The sequence below is a fragment of the Hyla sarda genome, chromosome 5, assembly GCF_029499605.1.
Source record: "Hyla sarda isolate aHylSar1 chromosome 5, aHylSar1.hap1, whole genome shotgun sequence".
In the NCBI taxonomy this organism is placed as follows: domain Eukaryota; kingdom Metazoa; phylum Chordata; class Amphibia; order Anura; family Hylidae; genus Hyla; species Hyla sarda.
In genome coordinates this window covers 204,051,404-204,078,599 of record NC_079193.1, presented here as the reverse complement: position 1 = coordinate 204,078,599, position 27,196 = coordinate 204,051,404, and the positions used below count along the sequence as shown (strand labels likewise).

The window sequence follows — 27,196 nt, the reverse complement described above, 5'->3', positions numbered from 1 at the left end:
TCACATGAATAGGGAAGGCTGAGTGTCTGAGTGTTTGTGAACTTTGAAGAGGTCATTTCAAGGAAAGGGGGATGCTGGTCACTGAATATTAACTATTGTGAAGATCCTGTCTTATCTTTACATTGGTGTAACCTTTCAATGTATTGCTGTGCTAATCGCCTACCTGCAGCCTTCTTCTTATCATCACAGACAGACCAGAAAGTCTCAGTTTCATTTTAGGACTAGTGGCCAAAATGAAAACTGCAAGATTTTAGGATTATTTTATAATATAAATAGTAAAATGGAAAATTTGAAAAAAATCTAACCAAAAATTCTCGAAATTTTTTTTTTTTACAGAAAAACTTGATTGTAACAAAAGGTCAATTTCTGATGACACATTCCCTTTAAGTACAGTTGTTAATAAAAACCTGATACAGGGTGCTCTTGAAATCAAGTCTGAAGCTTCACATTCCAGCATAACAATGACCCAAAGCATACAGCCAAGACAGCACAGGAGTGACTTAGGGACAGCTCTTAGATGCTTTTGCATAGAGGGCCTGAATACATGTCAATAAAATATATTTCTTTTTCACTTTCAATACATTAGCAAAGATTTCTAACATTCGATTTTCACTTTGACATCATGGGATATTGAGTGCCGAATGATGGGAGGACACTTGATTTTTTTATTTTAGCATAGGTCTTTAACACAACAAAATATGGAAAAAATTAAAATGTCAGAAAACTTTCTGAATGCACTGTATGGCTTATAATAGAAATATGCCACACTATCCTGGTGAATTCCACAGGTTTCCAAATAAAACTTGAGGCATTCAGAAGGACAAGAAGTTCACAGACAGTTCTATGCCCATATCAAAGGAAGCTAAAATGGCTGTGTACATGAGGCAGGAAGACAGAATATGGCTGAATATGGCTGTGTATATGACAGAATATGGCTGTGTATATGAGGCTTTATAATGAACAAAGGTGTGATTTTTTTTTTTTTTTTTTTTACATACATCAAAAATCAACGTCCTTTGTTTTAAATTCTGTGGTCTTTTACTGCCACAGCATTATGCATCAGTCACCATTGGGAAACCCCCTATTCCCATTCTTACCTTAATAACGCTTGGTGTAGGTAAATGTAAAACTTTTAATTTTTATATTTTGGCAAAGATTTGTTATTGGATTTGCCTGAACATATTCCAAAGGCTGGGTTTACAGACAGAGTAAGGTTGGGTTCACATATATCAGGCATCCGCCATAGTTTCCCTCTGGTATGCACCAGAGGGAATCTGATGCTAGAACTGATCTCATTCATTTGAATGGGACAGTTCACAATCATCCAGTGTCTCAATTTTGACGTTGGATGGTTGGACATGCTGGAGGGCTTGCTGCGTTCCCCTGTCCGCCGTCCAGAAACAATGGATGCCAGTTGCCATACAACTGATGACAACTTGTCATCAGTTGTGGCATCAGTTGTGTGGAGATCTAGGCTGAGTTCACCTATCCCGGATGCCGGACATATGTCAACCCAGCCTTATAGTGCTTTCTGTTGCTGTCTTTTGGAGAATCCCGGATTAGGGAATCCTGGTTGAGAATCGCTGCTATACATGATTTAGAGGAATGCTTGTTGTCTTCACACAGTAGTATAAAGTTGTATGAGATAAAATTATTTGTAGGTATTTTACCCTCTGTGCAATAAATTACTTCTAATCATTGTTCACAGTTTCAAGTAAACACACAATGTATATAAAAACAACAGTTTTATGATTATTTAAATTAAACAAAAATATTACACTGAAATAATACCAAATAGTTGAAATTAACACTGATCAGTAGATAACATGGTCTCTTTTATGGTAATATAAACTGCCTACATCCCAGTCCTCGAAGCACTCTTGACAACTTACGGTACCCATGAGGTGTCATTTTTTAACACATTAAATTATACAGCAAGAGTATTTCGTATTTTTGGTGTATACAAATAACAGTATGTATAGTGTTAAGCTTCTTACAGAACCTCTACTGTTATCGTACCTAAAACAATAAGAAGGTAGATAACAATCTTGCCTATTCTTGCATTTTAATGTAAAACTTCCTGAAGTTATGGGAATCTTGTTACACTTGTATAAAATTCTTCTAAACACTTTCCGAGATGTTCTGAACAAAGACAATGTCAACCTATTTTCGTACTTCACAAAGTTTTACACTTGACAGCTGGTATTGTCTTCTCACAGACAGTAAAGGGGGGGAATCTTTTTTTTTTTCTACTTTATTTTCAGTTTTTTTTTTTCTTTCTTTAGTTGTTCAGATATGGAAATATTAGAATGTGAAAAAGTTCATGTGTGTCTTCTTTTCCAAACCAGAAGACACAAAAATGTCAAAAGTAATGTTTGCAAAATTGATGAGTGCTAATATACCTCCCACCATTACAAGGTAAAAAAAAACTTTAAATATCAGGTCCACTTGCATTCCCTTTCCTTATATACTTACATGTTGTTTGTGTTCTAGGGCAAGGCAATGGATCTAAAGCCATATATCCTAACCGGTAATATTTATACTTCAAAATCCCCACATCATAACAATATAACATTCAGTGGGTATAAGGGCAATTGGTGCACAATAAAACATGTGACTGTCTATGGCAATGGAAACAGTAGGTATATTAATGCGAGTAGACTGTGTACAAATATTGCTCCCCTCCCTCTCAAAGTGTTTATATAACAGATTAGATAAAAAGGGCTGACTAAAATGTGGTAATATAAAAAAGCAAAGCAACAAATGAAAAAAAAAAAGCCTCTTGGAAGCTCATAAATTGTACTATAAAAAGTTTCTGACATTAAATTTGCACGATTTTCAAATATTAAACAATTGGATGGGCAGATGGCCCAAAGAGAGAGCCATGGACATAGCTACTCCTCATTTTTAAATGCTGTTTACTTTTCCAAAAATTGGAAATCCAAAAAAGGCAATATATTAAGAGTCTTTGTCACTGTCTGCACCACTGTACATATCTGCTAGTTTTTTAAAACGTGGCCCCCAGTCACTTAGGTAGTCATAATCCTGGTCTCCATCTGTAGTGACAGATTCCAAAGAGCTGAGAGACTCTGCCACAGAACCATTTCCTTCATATGCGTAAGTTGCTAAGGAGTCATAGGGAGGTGCTGTTGGATCGAGATCGTTTTCTTTCAACCTTTGGTTAATGAAATCTCTGACATCAGTGTTATCTCTGGCCGCTGGAGTTCGACGTGGGAAAAACAGTGTTTCTGGAACAATATCCCTTCGGAGTTTGCTATCCTCTATGGCTTCTGGATTCCTCAAGGTACCAATATCAAAAGCCTGAGTGTCTTCCTCTCCACCGCCTTCATCATTGTAGCTTACAATATTGTCTCTTATATCTTCCTTAGATACAATCAATGGCTCCTTCTTTCTCTGTCGTCTTAGAGCAGCAAACAGAACCACTGTCACTGAAATAAAAAATAAAGTGGATTTGGTTGGTCAAATGGTACATACTGTACATATATGCATGATATATAACTTAAAATGTAGTCATGTAGACATTTATACAATTCTGTAGGTTTTTATGTAATAAATAAACCTAAAAACCAAATGACATTGAATCAAACTACTGGAGACTGTTTGGACGACCTCATGGAATTTAACCACACCGCAACTGTTAATGTATATTTGCATTATACATTCTTACTAGTCTAGCTCAAGATTCAGCTGAAAAGTCCCATCATACATAAGTGAGTACCTCTTTCACATTTTTGTAATTATTTTATTATATATTTTCATATGACAACACTGAAGAAATGACACACTGCTACAATGTAAAGTAGTGAGTGCACAGCTTGTAAACAGTATTTAATGTTATGTCTGCTCAAAATAACAATGTCTAAAACTTGGCAACAAAAGTGAATACACCCCTAAGTGGAAATGCCCAAATTGGGCCCTCATCAGAGCTTTACAGGGAGCCACTTAAGTACTCTTCCACTCCTTTATGACAACAACATCAAGTGGGTGGATGTTAGAGACCTTGAACTCCCCCACCTTCCCTTTGAGAATTGCCCACAGATTCTCAATAGGGTTTAGGTCTGGAGGCCAGTCCATTATTGTTACCCTCAGCATATTTGTGTTTGTGGTGGTTATCGTGTTGGAATAATGTCCTGTGACCCAGTCTCTGCTTCATTATGTCACAGTACATGTTGGCATTCATAGTTCCCTCTGTAAACTGTAGCTCCCCAGTGCCTTCAGCATTCATGCAGGCCCAGACCATGACACCCCCACCACCATGCAGTAGGCAACTTTAGGCAAGATACTGTAGGCAAGATACATTTGTCTTTGTACTCCTCACCTGGTTGCTGCCACACACACTTGCCACAATCTGACCCACATGACATGGTTCCACTAACCCATGTCCTTAGTCTGCTTTCTTCAGGAAAATGTTCAAGGGCTTTCTTATGTTTTTTCTTTAAAATAGGCATATACAGCCCCCCCCCCCCCCACACACACACACAAAGTAAAAACAAAAAGCAAAATAGCCAGTATAGCCAGAGTATACAATAAAGGTTGCAGCAGAACTCTTGGCCCAAAAATGGAGGCTTTTAGCGCACTTTTTGATCAAAATGTGTCCCCCATCCACCACGTGAAGGTGGCATAATTTCGAATGGACTCTAACACTCATTTCACTCACCACTGATGGGCATATGGCCTCTGAGGGGTGACATGCTGGATCCACTATCAGTTTAAAAAAAACCTCTTGTGAAACAGGGAGGGGTGCACGGCTACTCTCCCTAAATTGTACAGCAAAAACAAAAAGAAAAATAGCCAGCACAACTACCTAATATATGGGTGCACACTGCTGTGGCAAATGCAGAGTATTCAAAAAAGAAGGTTGCAGAAGCACTCTTGGTCAAAAAATGGAGGCTCTTAGTGCACTTTTTTAACAAAACGTGTCCCCCATCCACCACGCGGAGGTGGCCTCATTTCAGATGGGACCCTAACACTCAATTCACTCACCTCTGCTGGGCATATAGTCCCTGACTGGGTGACATGCTGGATCCACTATCCATTTAAAAAACCTCCCGAGAAACCCCACCCCTTTAACCACTGCAGCAATGCTAGCAGAACTCATACATCTATTTCCCAAAAGGCAACCTGGATATGATGGTGAGCATGTGAGAGGCCTGTTTTTTGAGTGGATTTTGTCCTGTGAACCCACTGAATGGTTCTGCCCACTGTGCTAAAGTTTAGATACAGGGTCTTGGCAATTTTCTTAAAGACTAGGCCATCTTTTGATTAAAGCTTTTTTTTCTCAGAGAGTCCGTTGCCTTGAGGTGCCATGTGAAACTTACAGAGACCAGTATTGGAGAACGTGAGAGCAATAACACCAAATTTAGGACACTTGGTCCTCATTCCCCCCTGAGACCTTGTAACACTAACAAGTCACATGACAATGGGGAGGGAAATAGCTGGGACCTATTGGACATTTCCCCTCAGGGGTGTACTCACTTTTGTTGTCAAACATAACATTAAACACTGTTATACAGGCTGTTATACACTATTTACAAAAAAATTGAGGAGTGGACTCGTGTGAGATAATGTAACTATGTACTTTTTTTAGCTGCAGGGAACAAGTGCACACAAATTACCTTACCATGTATGACCCACACAATATGTAAGATATTAGGACTGGAGGGATTAAATAAAAGGAATAATATTAAGATGAAACAAAGTAAAAAAAGATTTAGATATAACAATTACTTTTCCATTGTGGTTTACTAAAACATTTAATATAGTGTTTACAAAGCTCCATTATAAACAGAAAAGTTAAGTGAATTTTGCTGCATGCTGCCTATTAGGCAGTTCCAGGACAAAAGGTCATCTAAACATATGATTGGGAATTTCATATACACCAACATGTTATATAACTCTATTCATTGGCCTACTAAAATATAATTTTGATTAGTTATAAGTGGTTATCATTTTCATGGGTAGGTCTAGATATACAGTGGGGATCAAAAGTTTCGGCACCCCAGGTAAAAATTTGTATTAATGTGCATAAAGAAGCCAAGGAAAGATGGAAAAATCTCCAAAAGGCATCAAATTACAGATTCTTATAATATTTCAACAAAAGTTAGATTTTATTTCCATCATTTACACTTTCAAAATAGCAGAAAACAAAAAAATGGCATCTGCAAAAGTTTGGGCTCCCTGCAGAGTTAATTTCTTGTACTGCCCCCTTTGGCAAGTATCACAGCTTGCAAACGCTTTTCGTAGCCAGCCAAGAGTCTTTCAATTCTTGTTTGAGGTATCTTTGCCCATTCTTCCTTACAAAAGTCTTCCAGTTCTTTGAGATTTCTGGGCTGTCTGTCATGCACTGCTCTTTTAAGGTCTATCCATAGATTTTCAATTATGTTGAGGTCAGGAAATTGTGACGACCATGGCAAAACCTTCAGTTTATGCCTCTTGATAATCCCTCATGGATTTCGAGGTGTGTTTAGGATCATTATCCATTTGTAGAAGCCATCCTCTCTTTCGCTTCAGCTTTTTCACAGATGGCATCAAGTTAGCATCCAAAATTTGCTGAAATTTTATTGAATCCATTTTTCCTTCTACTCATGAGATGTTCCCTGTGCCACTGGCTGCAATACAACCCCAAAGCATGATTGATCCACCCCCATGCTTAACAGTTGGACAGAGGTTCTTTTCATTAAATTCTGTTCCCCTTCTTCTCCAAACGTACCTTTGCTCATTCCAGCCAAAAAGTTAGTTTTTAACCTCATCGGTCCACAGAACTTGTTTCCAAAATCAGGCTTGTCTATATGTTCATTTGCAAAGTTCAAACGCTGATTTTTGTGGTGAGGACGTAGAAGAGGTTTTCTACTGGTGACTCTTCCATGAAGACCATATTTGTACAAGTATCTCTTTATAGTGGAATAGTGTACCATAACTGCAGTGTCTGCCAGATCTTTCTGGGGAGATTGTGCAGACAAACGTGGGTTTTGAATTGTTTTTCTCACAATCCTGCGAGCTGTTCTGTCTGATATTTTTCTTGGTCTTCCAGATCTTGCTTTAACTTGCACTGTTCCTGATGACTGCCATTTCTTAATTACATTCCGAACAGAGGATATTGACATCTGAAAACGTTTTGCTATCTTCTTATGGCCTTCTCCAGCTTTGTGAGCGTCAATTATTATCAGTTTCAGATTTCTAGACAACTGCTTAGAAGAACCCATGGTGCTGATTGTTGGGGCAAGGTCAGATGAGTTTTTGCATTTAAAACCTTTTGAGATTGACATCACCTGGTCTTCCCAGATGATGACTGAGAACAATCCATGACACTGGCAGGTCTCAGCTTTGCAAAGGGGGCAGTGCATGCTATAAATTCTGCAGGGTGCCCAAACATTTGCAGACGCCATTTTTTTGTTTTCTGTTATTTTGAAAGTGTAAATGATGAAAATAAAATCTAACTTTAGTTGACATATTATAAGAATGTCTAATCTGTAATTTTATGCTTCTTTTATTGGCTTATTTATTGGCTTCTTTATGCACATTAATACAAATGTGCCCAAACTTTTGATCCCCACTGTATCTATCAGAGCTCTCTGCTCATAGGCTCCCCATCCTGTTATTATTTTAGGCTATTGCACGGAGCGAGTCTGCTCTGTGCAGTAATGATAGCGGGGTGCCGCAGCCGAGATCCCAGGGGTCCCCAGCAGTGGGACCCCGGCGATCTGACATCTTATCCCCTATCCTTTGGATAGGGGTTAAGATGTCTAGGGGCGTAGTACCCCTTTAGCCCCTTAAGGACCCGGGCTTTTTCCGTTTTTTCATTTTCAATTTTCCTCCTTAACTTTAAAAAATCATAACTCTTTATAATTTGCACCAAAAATTCTATATGATGGCTTATTATTGCATCACTAATTCTACTTTGTAATGACATTAGTCATTTTACCCAAAAATCTACGGTGAAATGGGAAAAAAGATCAATGTGCGACAAAATTGATGAAAAAACACTATTTTGTGAGATTTGGGGGCTTCCATTTTTACGCAGTACATTTTTCGGCAAAAATGATACCTTATCTTTATTCTGTAGGTCCATACGGTTAAAATGTTACCCTACTTGTATAGGTTTGATTTTGTATCACTTCAGAAAAAAATCATGAATGGTCATCTTCTGACCCCTATAACTTTTTTATTTTTCTGTGTTCTGGGCGCTGTGAGGGCTCATTTTTTGCACCGTGATCTGAAGTTTTTAGCGATTCCATTTTTGTTCTGATCAGACTTTTTGATCACTTTTTATTATTTGTGGTATAAAAAGTGATAAAAAATGCACTATTTTTTGCGTGTATGCCATTGAACGTGCGGTTTAAAAAGTGGTATATTTTTATAATTCTGACATTTCCGCACGCGGCGATACCACATATGTTTATTTCTATTTACACTGTGGTTTTTTTTATTCTTGGAAATGCCGGGTGATTCAAACTATTATTAGGAGAAGGGATAATTGGAAGGGTTAATGATTTTTTTTACACTTTTCTAATGCAATATTATAGCTCCTATAGGGGGCTATAACATTGCATTAACTGATCTTTTACACTTAATGATGCATCTCCATAGGAATGGATCAATCAGTGTTTTCGGCGATTGAATGCTCAAGCCTGCATCTCAGGCTTGAAGCATTCAATCGGCGATCGGACTGCAGGAAGGAAGGTAAGAGACCTTCCTCCTGTGCTACAGCTGTTCAGGATGCCGCGATTATACCGTGGCGATCCCGAACAGCTCCCTGAGCTAACCGGCAACTTTCACTTTAGTTTTTAGCCGTGCGGCTCAGCTTTGAGCGCGCAGCTAAAGGGTTAATAGCTATTAGAGGCGAGTCACGGCTTTACTATGACGCCGGGCCCGCCGCGATATGATGCGGGATCACCGCGTGACCCCGCGTTATATCGCAGGACCGGGACCCAGGACGTACCCATATGTCCTGGGTCCTTAAGAGGTTAAGGACCGGGCCAATTTTATTTTTGTGTTTTTGTTTTTTTTCTCCTCGCCTTCTACAATCCATAATTCTTTTATATTTCCATGTACAGACCCATATAAGGGCTTGTTTTTTCTTGACCAATTGTACTTTGTAATGAAACCCAAAGAAATATTATTTACTGAGGAAATTTAAATGAAAACCACAATTTTGCACATTTTGGAGGGTTTTGTTTAAACACTGTACACTTTACGGTAAAAATGACATGTGTTCTTTATTCTGTGGGTCAATACGAATTTTTGTACAGCTTAAAAAAATCGCAAACTTTTTGTACAAAATCAGTAATATTTTGATCACCTATAACTTTTTCATTTTTCCGTATATGGGGTGGTATGAGGAATCCTTTTTTGCGCCGTCATCTGTATTTTTTATTGATACCACATTTGCATATATAAAACTTTTAGATCACTTTTATAATTTTTTGGGGAATAAAAGGTGACAAAAAAAGCTGCATTTTTGAACTTTTTTTTTTATTTGTTACGTTGACACTGTTCACTTTACAGTTTGGACATTTATGCACACAGCAATACCAAATATATTTATAAATTAAAAAAAAATTACACTTTTTGGGGGTAAAATGAAAAAAAAAAGGTACAATTTTCGTTTTTTTATTGGGGGAGGGGATTTTTAACTTTTTTTTTACTTTTTATTTTTACATTTTTCTACTTTTTTTTTTCAACTAGGGGACTATCAATAGCAATCGGTTGATTGCTAATTCTGTTCAGTGCTATGCATAGGGCATAGCAAAATCGTCTATCTTCTGCTCTGGTCTGCTCGATCTCAGGCCAGAGCAGAAGACCCAAGGAGACGGCCGTAGGCAGGTGAGGGGACCTCCGGCCACCATTACAGATGATTGGATCCCCGCGATTCACCCTGTGACTGACACAATAATATCACTAATGATGTCTTTTGGTGAAAGGTTTTCTATTGAATGCCACTTATTATGTTAACCACTTCAGAACATCTCCCAGTGATGATATTTGCACAATGTTGCTGTTCTTCATATTTAAGTTCCAATTACTTTGGTTTCTGTAGGACCTTTGTTTTACAAAATGCAACTGGCTAAGTTGAGGAGAGATATTGCTTTATTTCTTGCGTAGTCCACTTAGCATGCTATAAATACATCACTAACAACAGGTATAAATACACACTGTTCTTTAATGTCTCTTTCCAATTAATATATAATTCTTTTTTCCTCTTTTTCCATATCAAAGGTTTCAAAAGGAGATTTACAAGAGGAAGGAAACTGGACAAGATTTTAACAACAGAGCTGCATTTTCAGCTACTTTTATCTAAACGGAAAGAAGAATGTCTAATGGTCTGAGTGCTGCACCATAATTGTCCTATCATACCTAAATAGGCACATTGATTGAACAAACTGTAAGAGAGACTTAAAATAGACTATAGTATAATTACATAGTTGTACTCAAATGATCTCTTACTGTAAATCAAAGGAAATTAGTGTGGTGAATGTAAAGAAAAGTGAAGCAGGGGTGTATCTTGTGAGGTTCATTTCTACCGACAAATATATTCAGATGCAATCAAAGTTCCAAAGTCTTTTGGAGAGATTCCAGAGCAAGGTCATTTTTTTGGCTCTCCTTCTAAAATTTGTTAAAATACATAACACAAGGGGAATACAATGTGACATATATATATATATATATATATATATATATATATACAGTGGGGATCAAAAGTTTGGGCACCCCAGGTAAAAATTTGTATTAACGTGCATAAAGAAGCCAAGGAAAAATGAAAAAAATCTCCAAAAGGCATCAAATCACAGATTAGACATTCTTATAATATGTCAACAAAAATAGATTTTATTTCCATCATTTACACTTTCAAAATAACAGAAAACTAAAAAATGGCATCTGCAAAAGTTTGGGCACCCTGCAGAATTTATAGCATGCACTGCCCCCTTTGCAAAGCTGAGACCTGCCAGTGTCATGGATTGTTCTCTATCATGATCTGGAAAGACCAGGTGATGTCAATCTCAAAGGTTTTAAATGCCCAGACTCATCTGATCTTGCCCCAATAATCAGCACCATGGGTTCTTCTAAGCAGTTGTCTAGAAATCTGAAACTGAAAATAGTTGACGCTCACAAAGCTGGAGAAGTCCATAAGAAGATAGCAAAACGTTTTCAGATGTCAATATCCTCTGTTCAGAATGTAATTAAGAAATGGCAGTCATCAGGAACAGTGCAAGTTAAAGCAAGATCTGGAAGACCAAGAAAAATATCAAACAGAACAGCTCGCATGATTGTGAGAAAAACAATTCAAAACCCAAGTTTAACTGCACAATCCCACCAGAAATATCTGGCAGACACTGGAGTTGTGGTACACTATTCCACTATAAAGAGATACTTGTACAAATATGGTCTTCATGGAAGAGTCATCCGAAGAAAACCTCTTCTACATCCTCACCACAAAAATCAGCGTTTGAACTTTGCAAATGAACATATAGACAAGCCTGCTTTTGGAAACAAGTTTTGTGGACCGATGAGGTTAAAATTTAACTTTTTGGCCGGAATGAGCCACGGTACGTTTGGAGAAGAAGGGGAACAGAATTTAATGAAAAGAACCTCTGTCCAACTGTTAAGCATGGGAGTGGATCAATCATGCTTTGGGGTTGTACTGCAGCCAGTGGCACAGGGAACATCTCACGAGTAGAAGGAAAAATGGATTCAATAAAATTTCAGCAAATTTTGGATGCTAACTTAATGCCATCTGTGAAAAAGCTGAAGTTAAAGAGAGGATGGCTTCTACAAATTGATAATGATCCTAAACACACCTCGAAATCCAAGGGGGATTACATCAAGAGGTGTAAACTGAAGGTTTTGCCATGGCCTTCACAATCTCCTGACCTCAACATAATTGAAAATCTATGGATAGACCTTAAAAGAGCAGTGTGTGATAGACAGCCCAGAAATCTCAAAGAACTGGAAGACTTTTGTAAGGAAGAATGGGCAAAGATACCTCAAACAAGAATTGAAAGACTCTTGGCTGGCTACAAAAAGCATTTACAAGCTGTGATACTTGCCAAAGGGGGCAGTACAAGATATTAACTCTGCAGGGTGCCCAAACTTTTGCAGACACCATTTTTTTTCTTTTATTTTGAAAGTGTAAATGATGGAAATAAAATCTAACTTTTGTTGACATATTATAAGAATGTCTAATCTGTAATTTGAAGCCTTTTGGAGATTTTTCCATCTTTCCTTGGCTTCTTTATGCACATTAATACAAATTTTTACCTGGGGTGCCCAAACTTTTGATCCTCACTGAATATAATTTTTTCTCTCTTACAATAACATACACTACCACAATTAAAGTTGATCAGACTGAAAATATTTTTCATGCTGTCTCCATTTTTCATTTTATAATGAAATATACAATTTCTTATTTTCTAGTTGGTGCCCCTACTCTGAACCCTTATATGTTTTTAGAGGTTTTCTGTTTAATGTTTAGATATCAAGTTCTTGTGTAAGCGGTCTTATAGATTTAAAGTAAAAATAAGAACCACTGGGGTATATTTATTAATATGGGTGCCACATGCAAGTGATGTAGAAAGAATCTTAGTAAATAAGAACTGATGACTATTTCCAGCATGGCCACATGTGTCTAGGTATGGCATTCAATCAGAATGTCAAGCTTATTGTACTAGCAACAAAAACTGTTGTAAAATCATTGATAAATCTATCAGAATGGTTGTATTTTTTTTTTTTTTTGGGGGGGGTCACTTTTTTTTTTTTACACTTTATTTATTTATTGATAAACTTTTGTTTACTTTTTACCTGTTATACTATCCTGCAGTACATTTGTACTGCAGCATAGCATAACTGTCAGTATTACAATTACACTCAGCCTGTGTGATCCAGCCTATGGCTGGACCTTATAGGCTTCCATACTTGGCAGACAGGAGGCCATTAGCTGGCTTCCTGCTGCCATGACAACCATTGGGACCCCATGATCGCATCACTGGGTCACCAGTGGGGGACAGGGGGAGCCAATCCTATAGATGCCGTGGTCAGTACTGACCACGGCATTTATGGGGTTAATGCTGCCGAGACTAGCAAGATTACAGCTGTGTTTGACAGCCGGGTCTCGCTGAAGATCTCCAGTGCCGTGTCAAGGAGCACAGGAGATGAAACACCCTTCACAGATAATGATACTGTTGTAGAGGATTATTATCAGGATGATGGGAAATATCCTCTACAATAGTATCATTATCTGTGAAGGGTATTCAATTTAAGACTATGCCTACTGTAATATTTGTCTGCATGCATTATGTGCTACTTATTCCTATTATTATAATGTTATGTGGCCATGAATAATTGCCACTGATCAGAGGCGTAACGTGTAGCATCTGGGCCCTAATACAAAATCTGTTTACTATGGGTCATTTATAATAATGGTGGTTTTTTTATGAGGCAGAGGTGTCTTCTAGGCCACCTTGGGCTCCAGGAGCAACTGTTACCTCTGCACCCTCTATAGTTATACCCATGCCACTGCTTGTTTGTACTATTTATGCATTAACCATATTCTCTACATATGGCTATAACACAACCAGTGGCTTATGCCTTTATATGCTGTAAGAGAACTAATCAATCTGAAGACTGTGTTATCATAGTTCTCTTGTGGTGTCCCTGTATCACTAAATATGTAGCAATATGTAAGAGCTATTCATGGCAAGATTAGTAGGTCATTAATCAATGTAGGTCATTAAAGGCAGGGACCGAAAAATAGTATCTAATGTAGTGCTAAACACTTTAAGTCAACTTCCTGAATTCAATATGGAACAAAAAAGCTAAAATATCAATACAAACAAGGACAATTCTAAAGGTCATTATAGCAATAATAATAAGGATAAGACCCCCCCAAAATAAGCCTTCAACATTATACAAGTATGCAAATGTAAATTATTTACATTGAATTTATCCAGTATGAACATATCCCTATGTGAAAGTATGTATATAAAGCTAATAACCTTCCAGTTGCACTGCTGTATTGAATAATGTTTTCAATGGCTGAAGTGAGTAAAGGCAGACAAATATAGCAGATAATGTGATTTGGGACAGAACGCTGCAAATGTCCATCCTGGTAAGCGTTCCCAGAGTGATCATTGATAGGCTGTGCTTGATGTTATCTCGACAGTCATTCACAAAATAATTGGAATTCAAGTAGCCTTTTCCCCCCTCTATCGAGTGGCTAAACAATGCTAATTATTTAATCGAATCACTTTGAAAGTGCTGCATGCTCTCGTTTGCATCTCTCTCTGCTCTTTTTATTGGAGCAGGAATTAGGAAGGATCTCACATGGACGACGCTTTATTGTTCTGCTGTTATGTGTAACTGGCTGGCGTTTTGTGCCAAGTCCCTATGTTTTTTTTTTCATTGTCATGGAAGAATAGCTAATCTCTCTTGCTTATGACAAAGATGGCACTTAGTAATTCATGTGATATCTTCCTTTACATCCTCTGTTTTCTTGGCTGCACAGTATAAATTTTGTTTTATGCCATTCAGCTCTGCTTTTAATTCACCAGAGAAATAAGTTTTTGAAATTAAAATATTAGCAGTGCTGGCAGAACGCCATTGCCCTAGTATCTGTTTGCCCAATACTGTCCCTAATGCTTATTTTTCTTATGCAGCCATCACAGGCGCAAACTAACATAATTAACAGTTAGAGCACCCAGAGAGGGATTACTGCTTCAATTACAATAATAAGGGTCTGAGAACCCAAGGGATGTGTGCTGAGTCTACCAGCAAATGAAGAGACATGTCAGAATTCTAATATATGCTATTTGTATCGTCTATTTTATAAACTACACTACTGAATATGCCTTGGTATCCTCTGAAACAGAGCAGGAAAAAAAAAGATGTGAAGAAATACAGCCTAATAAAATCAATATATGCATGCTGTAAAATCACCAGCTGAAACATTGAGAAACATGTCACTGTGAACAATTGTGCCCTTGCCTTTGTATTTCATATTAATGTGTCCCACTCCCGAGTTTATGTTCAAAATGCAAAAAAAGGAAAAACTGTTACAAATAATGGGAGCATCTAACACAGCTGACAAATAAAGTACCTAAGTACTAATTCCAAAAAAAGGAAAGGGCAAAGAATAACATGAAAGAAAAGTTTGGGTTCCAAACCTGCAATCATTTTATCAACATGTCTAGAGCCCTTCTAAAGATAATTCAACTAGTTTGCACTATGCTTAAACTTGCAAGCAAACCTTATTTAAGCACAGAAAAACACATTACCTGTCGAATACAATAGTTAAAGCCAAAATAATCATGAAGCTGTTATAGCAATTAAGTCTTAAACCAGGGAAATGAATTGCTCTTCCTTCCTGCTAGTACATATAAATGGCTTCTTGGGAGATAATTTTATGGTGTCTCTGAATTTAGACTATTTAATTAATAGTACATTATTTCCCACTAACATAGTCATTTTTCAAAATATAAGAGATGTATTAATACAGGAGAGGCATTTTTATTGTCCTTTTGTTAAGGCAGTAAACTCAAGGGAAAGGTCTCGCTTCTCCCTAATAATCAGGTAATTATGTACCGCAGTCCTACTTTTGTTTTGTTTTTTCTCAGGCTGACACAAGGCTCATCTGTACATGATTTACACACTTGCTGAGTTATTGTTGTCTATGATTATTTAGTGCTTCTTAGTGGAATTCAGTGACAAGTCTTGTTGTATGAAATTGTACCACTACAGTATATTCACACAAGATATATTTTTAAGAAGGATATAGATTTGCAAGAGAATACATGGCACGGGTTTCTGGCATGGATGTGCAGTTTAACATGCTGCTTAGCTGCAGGCAAAATAGTCTCATTCAATAGGGCTATAACACATGAGGCAATCCACCATGTATTCTGCACAGTATCTAGCCCAATAAACGCCCTGACTTTCTTTTCTTAAATGAATACATAGAGTATAAAAAAAGTAAGTATGGATGGGGTATTGTTGACACATTTCCCACCATGCAGAATTCACATCCATAATGTGAACATATCTTAACTGTATAAAGCCTGCATCACAGTCCTGTCTACAAATGCTCACAGTTTAGGTAATAAATTCAATGAACTTGGGTCAATAATGACATCTGAGAATGTAGATTTTGTGGCTGTTACTGAGACATGGTTTAATGAAAGTAATCACTGGGACATAACCAAACCAGGGTACTCTTTATACAGAAGAGACAGAGAAGGCAAGAAAGGAGGAGGAGTGGCCCTGTATATGAAAGATTGCATAAAATCTAACCTAATACAAGTTAGTAAGGCCAACATAGAGTCAGTGTTACTGCCTGCACTTTGGCCGCACATGTCGGCCATGAGCGCATTGTCCCTACTCCCGGCGGGGCCGGGATGCGCATCGCGGGACGTGCCCACATGCGAATCCCGGCCCGTCACTCACCCTGTACTGCTGCCGCTTCCGCTCCTGTGTCTAGGCCCCATCGCGCGCGCCCCCATCTCCTAGAGATTTAAAGGGCCTGTACGCCCTTAATTACTGTATTCACCTGACACTAACTAATAAAGTCCTTGCACCTCCTTGTAGAGAAAGCGTTCCCATTTCCTGATTTGCCACCCCGTGTTACCAGACTTACTTGCTATGTTTTTTGACTACGAACCTTTGCCATCTGCCTTGACCTTCTGCTACGCTGATTACACCTTTATCTCATCCTCCTGTACCTTGCCTTGCCAGTACCTCGCCTTGCCAGTGTGGTCGAGCCGTATCGGGGGTAGCGACCTGGGTGTCGCCTGCCGCAACAAATCCATCCTGCCTTGCGGCGGGCTCTGGTGAAGACCAGCGACACCTTAGACTCCACTCTCCGATACGGTCTGAGTCATCTGCCACACAGGTAGAGGATCCACTACCTACTCCGTGACATCCAGGCACGTGACAGTCAGTTTGGGTTACGCTGCAGTTTGGTAATCATGCAGTAACTCGTGTAGGTATGATATATAGACCACCTAGCCACGTTAAAGAATTAGATGATCTACTAGTTGAAGAAATAGCTAAAATGACAATGAAAGGAGAAGTTATCATTATGGGATACTTCAATCTTCCGGATTTAAACTGGAAAACAAAAATAGCTAGTTCTGACAGGAGTACAGATATTCTAAATTCCCTACTGGGATTATCTCTACAAGTGGTTGAGGGGCCAACCCGGAAGGAGGCCATTTTAGATTTGATATTCACAAATGGGGATTTGGTATATGATGTTATTGTAGGAAAAGGCTTGAGATCTAGTGATCACCAGTCAGTGTGGTTTAAAGGGGTTATCCACCATAAGGTGATTTTAGTATGTACCTGGCAGACAGTAATGGACATGCTTAGGAAGGATCTGTGCTTGTCTTGGGGCTAAATGGCTATGTTGTGAGATTACCATAACACTGAGGATAGCTTTTGTGAACTAGCATTTCCTGCTTGAGTTTTGCCTATAAATCCCATAATTCCATTCTATTCCCTCCCACACAACAGCCATCCCTGTAGCATAGTCAAATTAAAAAAAATTCCTGGAATACCCCTTTAATATAAGAACAGTGAAGGAGTCACACCACACAAATAAAAAGTTTTAGATTTTAGAAAAACAGACTTTTCAAAAATGAGATTAGTCAAAAATGAGTCCCTATCAGACTGGAAGGGATTACATGGAGTCCAGGAGAAATGGGACTACTTAAAAGACGCATTATTGAAGGCAACAGAAAATTGCATTAGACTTGCCAGTAAAAGCAGAAAAAGGAAGAGACCACTGTGGTACTCAGCAGAAGTGGCCAAAATCATTAAAAACAAAAAGCTAGCATTTAGTAATTATAAAACAACCCAGAGCAATGAAGATAGGGAAATTTACAAGATTAGGCAGAAAGAGGCCAAGCAAGCTATAAGAACTTCTAAAGTGCAGGCAGAAGAAAAACTAACACATTCTTCAGATATATAAATGAAAAAAGGAAATTAAAACAAGGAAGGAAGGTATGTATAAGAGAATAAAGGGCTAGCCGACTGCTTAAATGAATACTTCTGTTCAGTTTATACAGAAGAAATAATTACCTCAATTACGGAGGAAGACTAATGAATTGCTTGATGCATGTGTCTTTACAGAGAAAGAGGTTCTAAAATTGCTGTCTAAAGTGAAGACAAATAAGTCACAGGGGCATGATGGGATACACCCAAAATTATTAAAAGTGCTTAGTGGTGAGCTAGCAAAACCATTAACAGATTTATTTAACCAAACACTGTTAACAGGAGTCATCCTGGAAGATTGGAAATTAGCAAAGGTTGTGCCCATTGACAAGAAAGGTAGTAGGGAGATATCAAGCAACTGTAGGCCAGTAAGTCTGACATCAATAGTGGGAAAACTAATGGAAACCTTACTAAAGGATAGGATTGTGGAACATCTACAATCCCATGGATTGCAAGATGAAAAACAACATGGGTTTACTTCAGGGAGATCATGTCAAAAAAATCTTGATTTTTTTTGACTGGGTGACTAAAATAATAGATGGCGGAGGGGCAGTAGACATCGCATATCTAGATTTTAGTAAGGCTTTTGACACATAGAAGACTTATCAATAAACTGCAGTCATTGAGCTTGGACTCGCATACTGTTGAGTGGATTAGGCAGTGGCTGACTGAAAGACAACAGAGGGTTGTAGTCAATGGAGTATATTCAGAGCAAGGTCTTGTTACCAGTGGGGTACCTCAGGGATCTGTACTGGGACCAATTTTGTTTAATATCTTCATTAGTGATAAAGCAAAAGGTCTCGATGGTAAGGTATGTCTTTTTGCTGATGACACAAAGATATCTAACAGGGTTGATGTTCCTGGAGGGATACGCCAAATGGAAAAGGATTTAGGAAAACTAGAAGAATGGTCAGAACTCTGGCAACTGAAATTTAATGTGGATAAGTGCAAAATAATGCATCTGGGGTGTAAAAACCCTCAGGGAGAATATAGAATATTTGGCACAGTCCTGACCTCAGTATTTGAGGAAAGGGATTTAAGAGTAATTATTTAAGAAGACTTAAAGATAGGAAGACAATGTAATAGAGCAGCAGGAAATGCTAGCAGAATGCTTGGATGTATAGGGAGAGGTATAAGCTGTAGAAAGAGAAAAGTGCTCATGCCACTGTACAGAACCCTGGTGAGGCCTCACTTGGAGTATTGTGCACAGTACTGGAAGCCATATCTCCAGAAGGATATAGATACTCTATAAAGAGTTCAGAGAAGAGCTACTAAACTAATACATAGATTGCAGGATAAAACTTACCAGGAAAGGATAAAGGACCTTAACATGTACAGTTTGGAAGAAAGAAGAGACAGAGGGGATATGACAGAGACTTTTAAATACATAAAGGGAAACAACACGGAAAAGGAGGAGAGCATATTTAAAAGAAGAAAAATTACCAAAAGAGGACATATTTTTACTTTTTTTTTTATTCGCTTTATTGAAAAGTGAAAAACAATAACAAGAACAGTTGCCATACAATAGAATGCACAGTACGACAACATCCCTCACAGGGCAGAAAATAAAACAGCAACAACAGAAAAAATGCACATTAGAGAGAACAACTCAGGCGTTTAATACCTAGGCATAGGGCTCACCAAGCCAGGTCTTTAGATAGAGGGCATCTCGGGTGGCTCTAAAGGTAGGGACCTGAGGTCAATCTGAGGTCAAATGAGGAAAACCTACATTATCCCTCAGCGGTAAATCTGCCATGGCATCTGAGAAGGAATAAATCATTTTGGCTGCCCGCCAAACCTGTAGTGCCAGCATAATGGGCCAAAGGGTGTTCAGAGTTTGGCAGCGTGGTGGGCAGAAACCAGGAACGCAGAAGGCATAACTGTCCCGCTAAGTAATACACATGAAAATCGGGCAAAACATACCTCGCCATGTCCTTTAGCCTCTGTAAAGTAGACAGTTTTAATTTAGATCTAGAATTGCCCCAAATGAAAGAAGGCCACAACGAGTGCAGGGACTTAAAGGACAACTGTAGTGGAACACTTTTATATATGCCCGTGACTCAAAAATAAACAAAATAAACTCATGGTCCGGCAGTGCTGACCTCATTCAACTTCCTGGGGACGGGGATGCTGCAGAGCCGTCGGCGTATCACCGGCCGAAGCGATGTACCGCCCTGGCCTGTGATAGGCTGAGCCCACTGTCATGTAAGGAGCTCTGTCCGGCTTCTTACATGACAGTGGGCTCAGCCTATCACAGGCAGGGGCGGGACATCGCTGCGGCCGGTGATACGCCGACGGCTTTGCGGCATTCCCGTCCCCAGGAAATGGAATGAGGTCAGCACTGCCGGACCGTGAGGCCTGTGCCGGACCAACAGGGGCTCGTAGGAAGGTATGTATGAGTTTATTATGTTTATTTTTGAGGCCCGGGCACGGGCATATATATAAGTGTTCCACTACAGTTGTCCTTTAAAGAATGATGTGGGGATTAGAGTGGAGGAATATTTATAAACATTTGGGCAAGATAATCATTTTAATTAAGTTTATCCGACCAGGGACAGATGAAGGGAGAGAGCTCCATACTTTGAACTTATCCTTGATTAGGGTCAGGAGAGGGGATACATTTAAGGAAACATCATGACTGGAATCCCTATGAATTGCCACACCCAAGTATTTAAAGCGATCCACCACCTGCAGCCCACAAACAGAATCTGGCCAGGAGGAGGAGGAGAGGGGCATGAAGACTGATTTGGACCAATTTATGCGGAGACCTGAGAAATCGCCAAATCTTTTTAGCATGGATATAACCGGAGGCAATACCGCGCGGGGTTCACGAAGAAATAAAGTAAGGATCCGCATAAATGCCAATTTTATCCACCCTATCAGCCACAGCCATGCCCGGTATGAAGTTATCCGGTCGTATATGTAGAGCTAGGGGTTCCACTGCCAATGAAAATAAAAGCGCCAACAGGGGAAACCCCTGCTTAGTGCCCCGCCCAAGGGAAAAGGAAAAGGAGCAATTCCCATTCCCCAACACCTGGGTTGTAGGTGTAGCATAAAGAATGGAGATCCAACGCATGAAGCACTCGCCAAAGTCGAAGTGCCTCAAAGCAAACATAAGATATGGCCATTCGACGGAGTCGAATACCTTGGCCGCATCAAACAAGGCCAAGGCCCAGTCCCCGCCAAGGGCAGATCCCATCTGCATAATTGATTGAGCGCACCTAATATTATCAGTAGTTGACCGACCGGGCATAAATTCCGATTGGTCATCATGGATAATAGAGAGTATGACTTTGTTGAGTCTGTTGGCTAAGATTTTCATGAGAATTTTGTAATCCATGTTCAGAAGTGAAATCAGGTGGTAGGAGCCTCAATCTAGTGGGTCCCTGTCAGGTTTCAACAAGACCACAAAAGTGGCCTCATAGAGGGACCTGGGCAAGGAACCAGACCGAAAGGACTCTCTGAACATGGACTGCAAAGGGGGTAAGAGATGAGGAAGATATTTAAGGTAAACCTCTAGAGGGAGGCCATCCGGGCCAGAAGCCTTCCCTTTTGCGATGTCCGTAAGGGCCTCCTCAGCTGTGATGTCTCCATCCAAAAGCTCCCTGTTGTCAGCAGACAGGGATGGAAACTGAATATCATTCATATACAATTCCAGTTCCTCCATGTTATAAAAGGCTCTAGACTAGAAAATTGAGTAAAACAGTGGGCAATAGGATCAGTGGCAATCAATACCTCTCCCGTTTCTGAGCAAATCATCAATATGGGCCAATAGTTTCCTTGACTGGTCAGAGTAAAACTGTTTGGTAAAAAAAGAGTTTCCTATTCATCCTCTCATTTAAGTGTTGCATATATAGTCTACCCATTGACAACCAGACATCCCTGTTAGTGTCCGTGGAGTCAGCAATATATCTAGACTCTAGCTCTGAACATCTAGATGCCAAGTCCTCCTCAGTGCGGGAAGATTCTTGTTTTAGACAGGAAATACTAGATTTAGGGCAGCCCCTTAAGTAAGCCTTTAGCGTTTCCCATAAGATACCCTGGTCCCCGTGATTCACATGGGCTTCCAAAAATTCCTGTAGCTGATCCGGAATCCTATCTACCAGGCCCAGAAGCTGTAACCAGAAGGGGTGTACCTTCCATCTACGGGGGGTGGTTATCGAGGTCAGGGATAGCCTACCAAGTAGGGGGAGTGATCCGAGATCGCCCTTGGTTTATAGGAGATCTCCAAAACAATACTCAAGAGAGACAGGTTCCCAAATGCTAAATCTATGCGGGAGAGAGCATTATGTCCCAATTTAAAACATGAGTACTGGTGACTATGGGGAAAATATATTCTATATACATCCACCCACCCTAATTTAGACATCAATAAAGTCAAGGGAGAGGATAATGAGGATGGAGTTCCCACCCCTGCTCCGTGCCTATCTATGTCACCCTGGGGCACCATGTTAAAATCTCCAAAACACATACATTTAGCTGCCGGTAAGCAGCTGCAAATGTTGCTGCCCGATGGACGATGTGCAAGGAGGCAGGGGAGGGCGCGGTTATAGATGCCCATAAGAACAAACGGGTCATTATTTACATATGCATGGACAAAAATATACCGCCCATGTGGGTCAATGGGTGTAGTAATCGGTTCCCATCTCAGAGATCGGTGTACCAGAATGGAAACACCCAGGAAAAAGATGTGTGAGAAGAATGGGCTTGCCACTCGGCCCATGGTTTATTAAGCAAGTGACACCACTCACACACCAAGTGTGTCTCTTGCAAGCACACGATTTGCGGGTTAAATTTACATATATGTGAGAAAGCTAGGACCTGTTTCTTAGGAGCACCCATCCCCCGCACATTCCATGACATTACAGAACAATCACCCATCTTTTACATGTTACATGTATGTACACATCCCTACAAGGGGAGGGTAAAGTAAACCACAGTAGATCTCTACTCCTAAAATCAAAACATACATCTCCACAAATAGTAAGGCATGAGAGCTCAATATTACAGTTGAGCAGGAACTGTCGTATAATTAGTGCAAAAAAAGTTTGGCTTAGCGAACGTTGGGCTTCCTAAAAGAAGCACTAGTACCTCAGATAGGATAACAAATGGAAGTGGCTATAATATGGGGTAAAACTGGTGATGTCATACATGTAAGATACCCAACTGCCCCACACCATCTCATTGCAGGGATAAAGAAATCGGGGAAGGAAGATGGATATACAGGGGCCACACATAACAGTAAAAGAGAAACAAGCGGTGGTGTAGGAGTAACAGGCAGTTCCATCCATAATGTCCATCGCACCCACCCAGGATATAACATAACAAGGAAAAAATACCTGTAAAGCAAAATATGTAGATAGGGAGGAAGAAAGATAAAGAAGGGGAGGCGCGTTAGAAAATAAATCACAAATGCAGCTGGTGACTGACCCTCCGCCCTTTCCGGCAGTCCGATAATCCAGACATTATTCTGCCTCAGTCTATTCTCTAGGTCATCGTTATTCTGGCGGCATAGCTCTAGTTGGGACTGCCGACACAGCATTAGGTAGTGGGGCTACAGTGTCCTTCAAAGTCGCCACCCAGTCCTCCGCCTCAGTTAAGCACCCGCTCAGAGTCTGCATGTCCGGCTGCAACAGGCCCACAGCAACTTTCACCTCCTCCAGCTTACTGTTCAGCGTAGTCTGGCAAGACGTTATAGCATGTAGAAGTTGAGCCGACTTGCTCAGCGTGAGGTCAGGAGCGGCTCCAGCTCTGACACAGCCTGCAAGCCAGAGGCCACAGCATCCATCTCAGGCTCTCCTCCCTCCTCAGGACCGCGGGCACCATCTTGGCTGGCGTCTCGTGCAAAGTCTTGGAGCCACTCTATGGGAGAGCGGTCCCATTTGCGGGCCTGCTCGGTTCTGCTGATTCTAACGATATGCGGGTAAGCAGGGATTCAGGAAACTGGACAGGAGGCTAAAATCACAGGCTCGGAGCGGGAGTTACTCCGATATGCGTCCCCTCAGCTCGCTGGTCAGGTCACGCCCCAGAGGGACAAAGGTTTAAAAGTAATATCAGGAAGTATTACTTTACTGAGAGAGTAGTGGATGCATGGAATAGCCTTCCTGCAGAAGTGGCCGCTGCAAATACAGTGAAGGAGTTTAAACATGCATGGGATAAGCATAAGGCTATCCTTCATATAAGATAGGGATAGGCATAAGGCTATCCTTCATATAAGATAGAGATAGGCATAAGCCTATCCTTCATATAAGATAGAGATAGGCATAAGGCTATGCTTCATATAAGATAGGGATAGGCATAAGGCTATCTTTCATATAAGATAGAGATAGGCATAAGGCTATCCGTCATATAAGATAGGGCCAAGGACTATTGATAGGATTCAGATTGGGCAGACTAGATGGGCCAAATGGTTCTTATCGGCCGACATATTCTATGTTTCTATGTTCTATGTTTCTGTTGGCCTGCTCTTGTTGTTACTAAGTGTTAGGGTGAGCATGAGCATACACTACAACCAGATTAAAACTTGTGGGAATATTGACATATAGGCCCTGATTTACTATTGCAAACCCAACATATTTTGTTGGGTTGTGTGCCAGAATCAGGCGCAATGGGCCAGAAATTCTGTCTGCGCCAGAATTTGAGCCCAAATTTTGTCACATTGCGACAGAATTCTGTCTGTGCCAGAATTCTGTCTGTGCCTGAATTCTGTCTTCGCCAGAAATGAAAAACCCGACCATCTCTCCATTTTACTGAGAAAGCCCAAAAAAAGGGTGTGCCTGCAGGGGAAAAGGGGTGTGGTCACACAAAAGGGGCGTGTTTCCGACATTTTCACAAAAAAACCTACATATTTACTAAGGTTTCCACAGAAAATGTGGTCGATTTGAGCTGAGGAAAACCCTACAGATCAGAGCATGTGTAAAAAAAGCTAAATGTAGGGGAAGTGGAAAATGTAGGGAAAGCTAAGTAAATAAATACTGTGGAAAATAATTGTAGGGAATTAAAACCCACAAAGAAAACTACACTCCACTCTTAGTAAATCAGGGCCAAAGTGACACATTGGCTTTTCACAAACTAGTAAAGATAAACTCAGAAACAGATACTGAGACATTCTTTTTTTTTTTTTTTTTTTATCTGTTTCTATATTCTGATTGTAAAGTTTATATTTCATATTTGTACAGTATGGGGGCAACCATAATGCCTGTGCTCCTGTTTGTTCTTTTATAAGCAGTTTAAGAAATGCTTTACAGCTGTCACGTGGGTCATAAGACACAATAGTATGCAGCTGACTCATTGACTTGGGAATATTTTCTAGCAGGGCCCGCTCTGCCTATAGGCAAAATAGGCAGTCACTTAGAGCAGCCTCTTGATGAGGGGCGCCGCTCTGCCTGCTTCAAGAAAGTTAGACAACCAGCATCAAAAACAGTCGCTCAGCCAGCAGCATGAGGAGGAGGTTTGTTACAGTGTGTCTCCCCAGTAGTAAGATAATTACATGAGAAGGGGGCTTGTTACAGTGTGTCACTCCAGTAGTAAGGTGGGGCGTGTCAAAGGGTGGGACAATGGGCAGAGTCAAGGGGGCGGCAAAACAAGCTTTTGCCTAGGGTGGCAAAAATCCTTACACCAGCCCTGTTTCTAAGCAAGTATGTTACTTTTAGGTAAGTATGTTCAGTATGTTCTCTATATCTAGGTGTCCTTTTCAGTGTAATCCTGTTTTCAATGATAGTTAGGAGATTGCTAAACATTTTTCTCGAAGCAACAGGATGTATCAGCATATTAGACTAAGTGGCCAGAATGAAGCAGCAGAAAGTTGAGAAATAAGGCCGTGTTCACATCACGATTAGTGCCTCCATGGCACAGATATGATTTCTAAAGTGCAAATTGGTTGCAATCATATGTGTGCATGGACAGAAACAGGACAGGCATGGACACATTCATTACTATGGCCTGCATGGAGCTCATTGTAGTTAGCTAGTGACTATGTTCCATAATTTTCAGAGCACCTTCCCCATTAGACCCCACAGTCAGAAATTTGGTTACAGCAGACTCTTATTGTTTTCATTGGAATTCTGCTGCATTGTGCCAAATTTCTCTGCCGCAGAAATTCCAATTTAGGACTCCACAGAAAATGGACTTCAGGACTCCACAGAATGATACAAGTAAACAGGAGATCAACTTACCCAAACTGGATCTGCAGACTGAGGACTCCTGCAGAGAATAAGGACCTAATCACATGTTGGAATGTCCGCTACAAATATTTATCGGTAGACATTCTGCATGCTGTGGGCATAGGCACAATGAGCAGGTGCTAGGACAGTATGGTAGTGCACTGTTTCCATAGATGGTAATGCATTTATGAGCAGATTTTACAGACAGAATTGACAATGAATTGGAAATTCTGCCATGTTTACAATGCAGCATAATTTTGTTGAAAACAATGGGAGTATGCTGCAACCAAGTTTCCAAGCTGAATATTTAATAATGATCTCCTTTATCAGAAAGTTGCCTAAAAGCAAGAGATAGTAGTATGGAAAGACAGTACAGAACAAAGATTTATTCATGTCACATGTTATTTTTCTTTCATTTTTGTTTGTAATATGGGATATATTTGACAATATAGAGTAGAATATAATCAAAGGAAAAGAGGATATTAACAAAAGAATTTATTGATTTTGTATGTCTTATATTTAATGTATCTTTAATACATTCCTTTACTCTTTCTTAGCAGTGCTTGGCCATTAACCATACATGGAACCGTTTGCCTTACATTTGTAAGTTAAACTGATTTGATAGTGTAGGCACATTTCTGTATTCAAAAGCTTCAGCAGTTCTTTTGGGCAATATCAATCTGCATTAAACCTATGGTGTTATATTTCAAGAAAAAAGATGATATTCTAGCATATTAAAAGGTGTTAGAAGAGGATATAAATGTAATAATGAGTACGCTATTGGAGGAACATCTATCATGCCCTGTATTTCTTGTCAGGTAAACATCTGTATGGCGTGGCTCACCAATAGAGACTTCTGTTTACTGTCATAACTCAAATTACATTTAGGTTAATTGGCCTCCTTGAAATTAGCACTTGTAGGTTTATACCTTAATAAGATAAATGAGATCATGTGGCTCATTCTGACAACATAAAGAATGTGTACATACTATAGATTAAGTGAGCATCGTATAATAAATAACAAGTGATCATAC

General features: G+C 39.8%; 1 protein-coding gene across 6 annotated transcripts in view; it reads right to left on the bottom strand.

Moving 5' to 3' along the window:
• Window positions 1-997: 997 nt before the first annotated feature.
• The window catches only part of LOC130273722 (cadherin-6-like), a 445,459-nt gene continuing 419,260 nt past the window's right edge, over window positions 998-27,196 (bottom strand). For all 6 annotated transcript variants that reach the window (XM_056520967.1, XM_056520970.1, XM_056520971.1 and 3 more), the window contains one exon: window positions 998-3,449. In XM_056520967.1, the coding sequence (XP_056376942.1) occupies window positions 2,959-3,449 (491 nt within the window). In that variant the 3' untranslated portion in view covers window positions 998-2,958. The remainder of the gene's footprint in view (window positions 3,450-27,196) is intronic.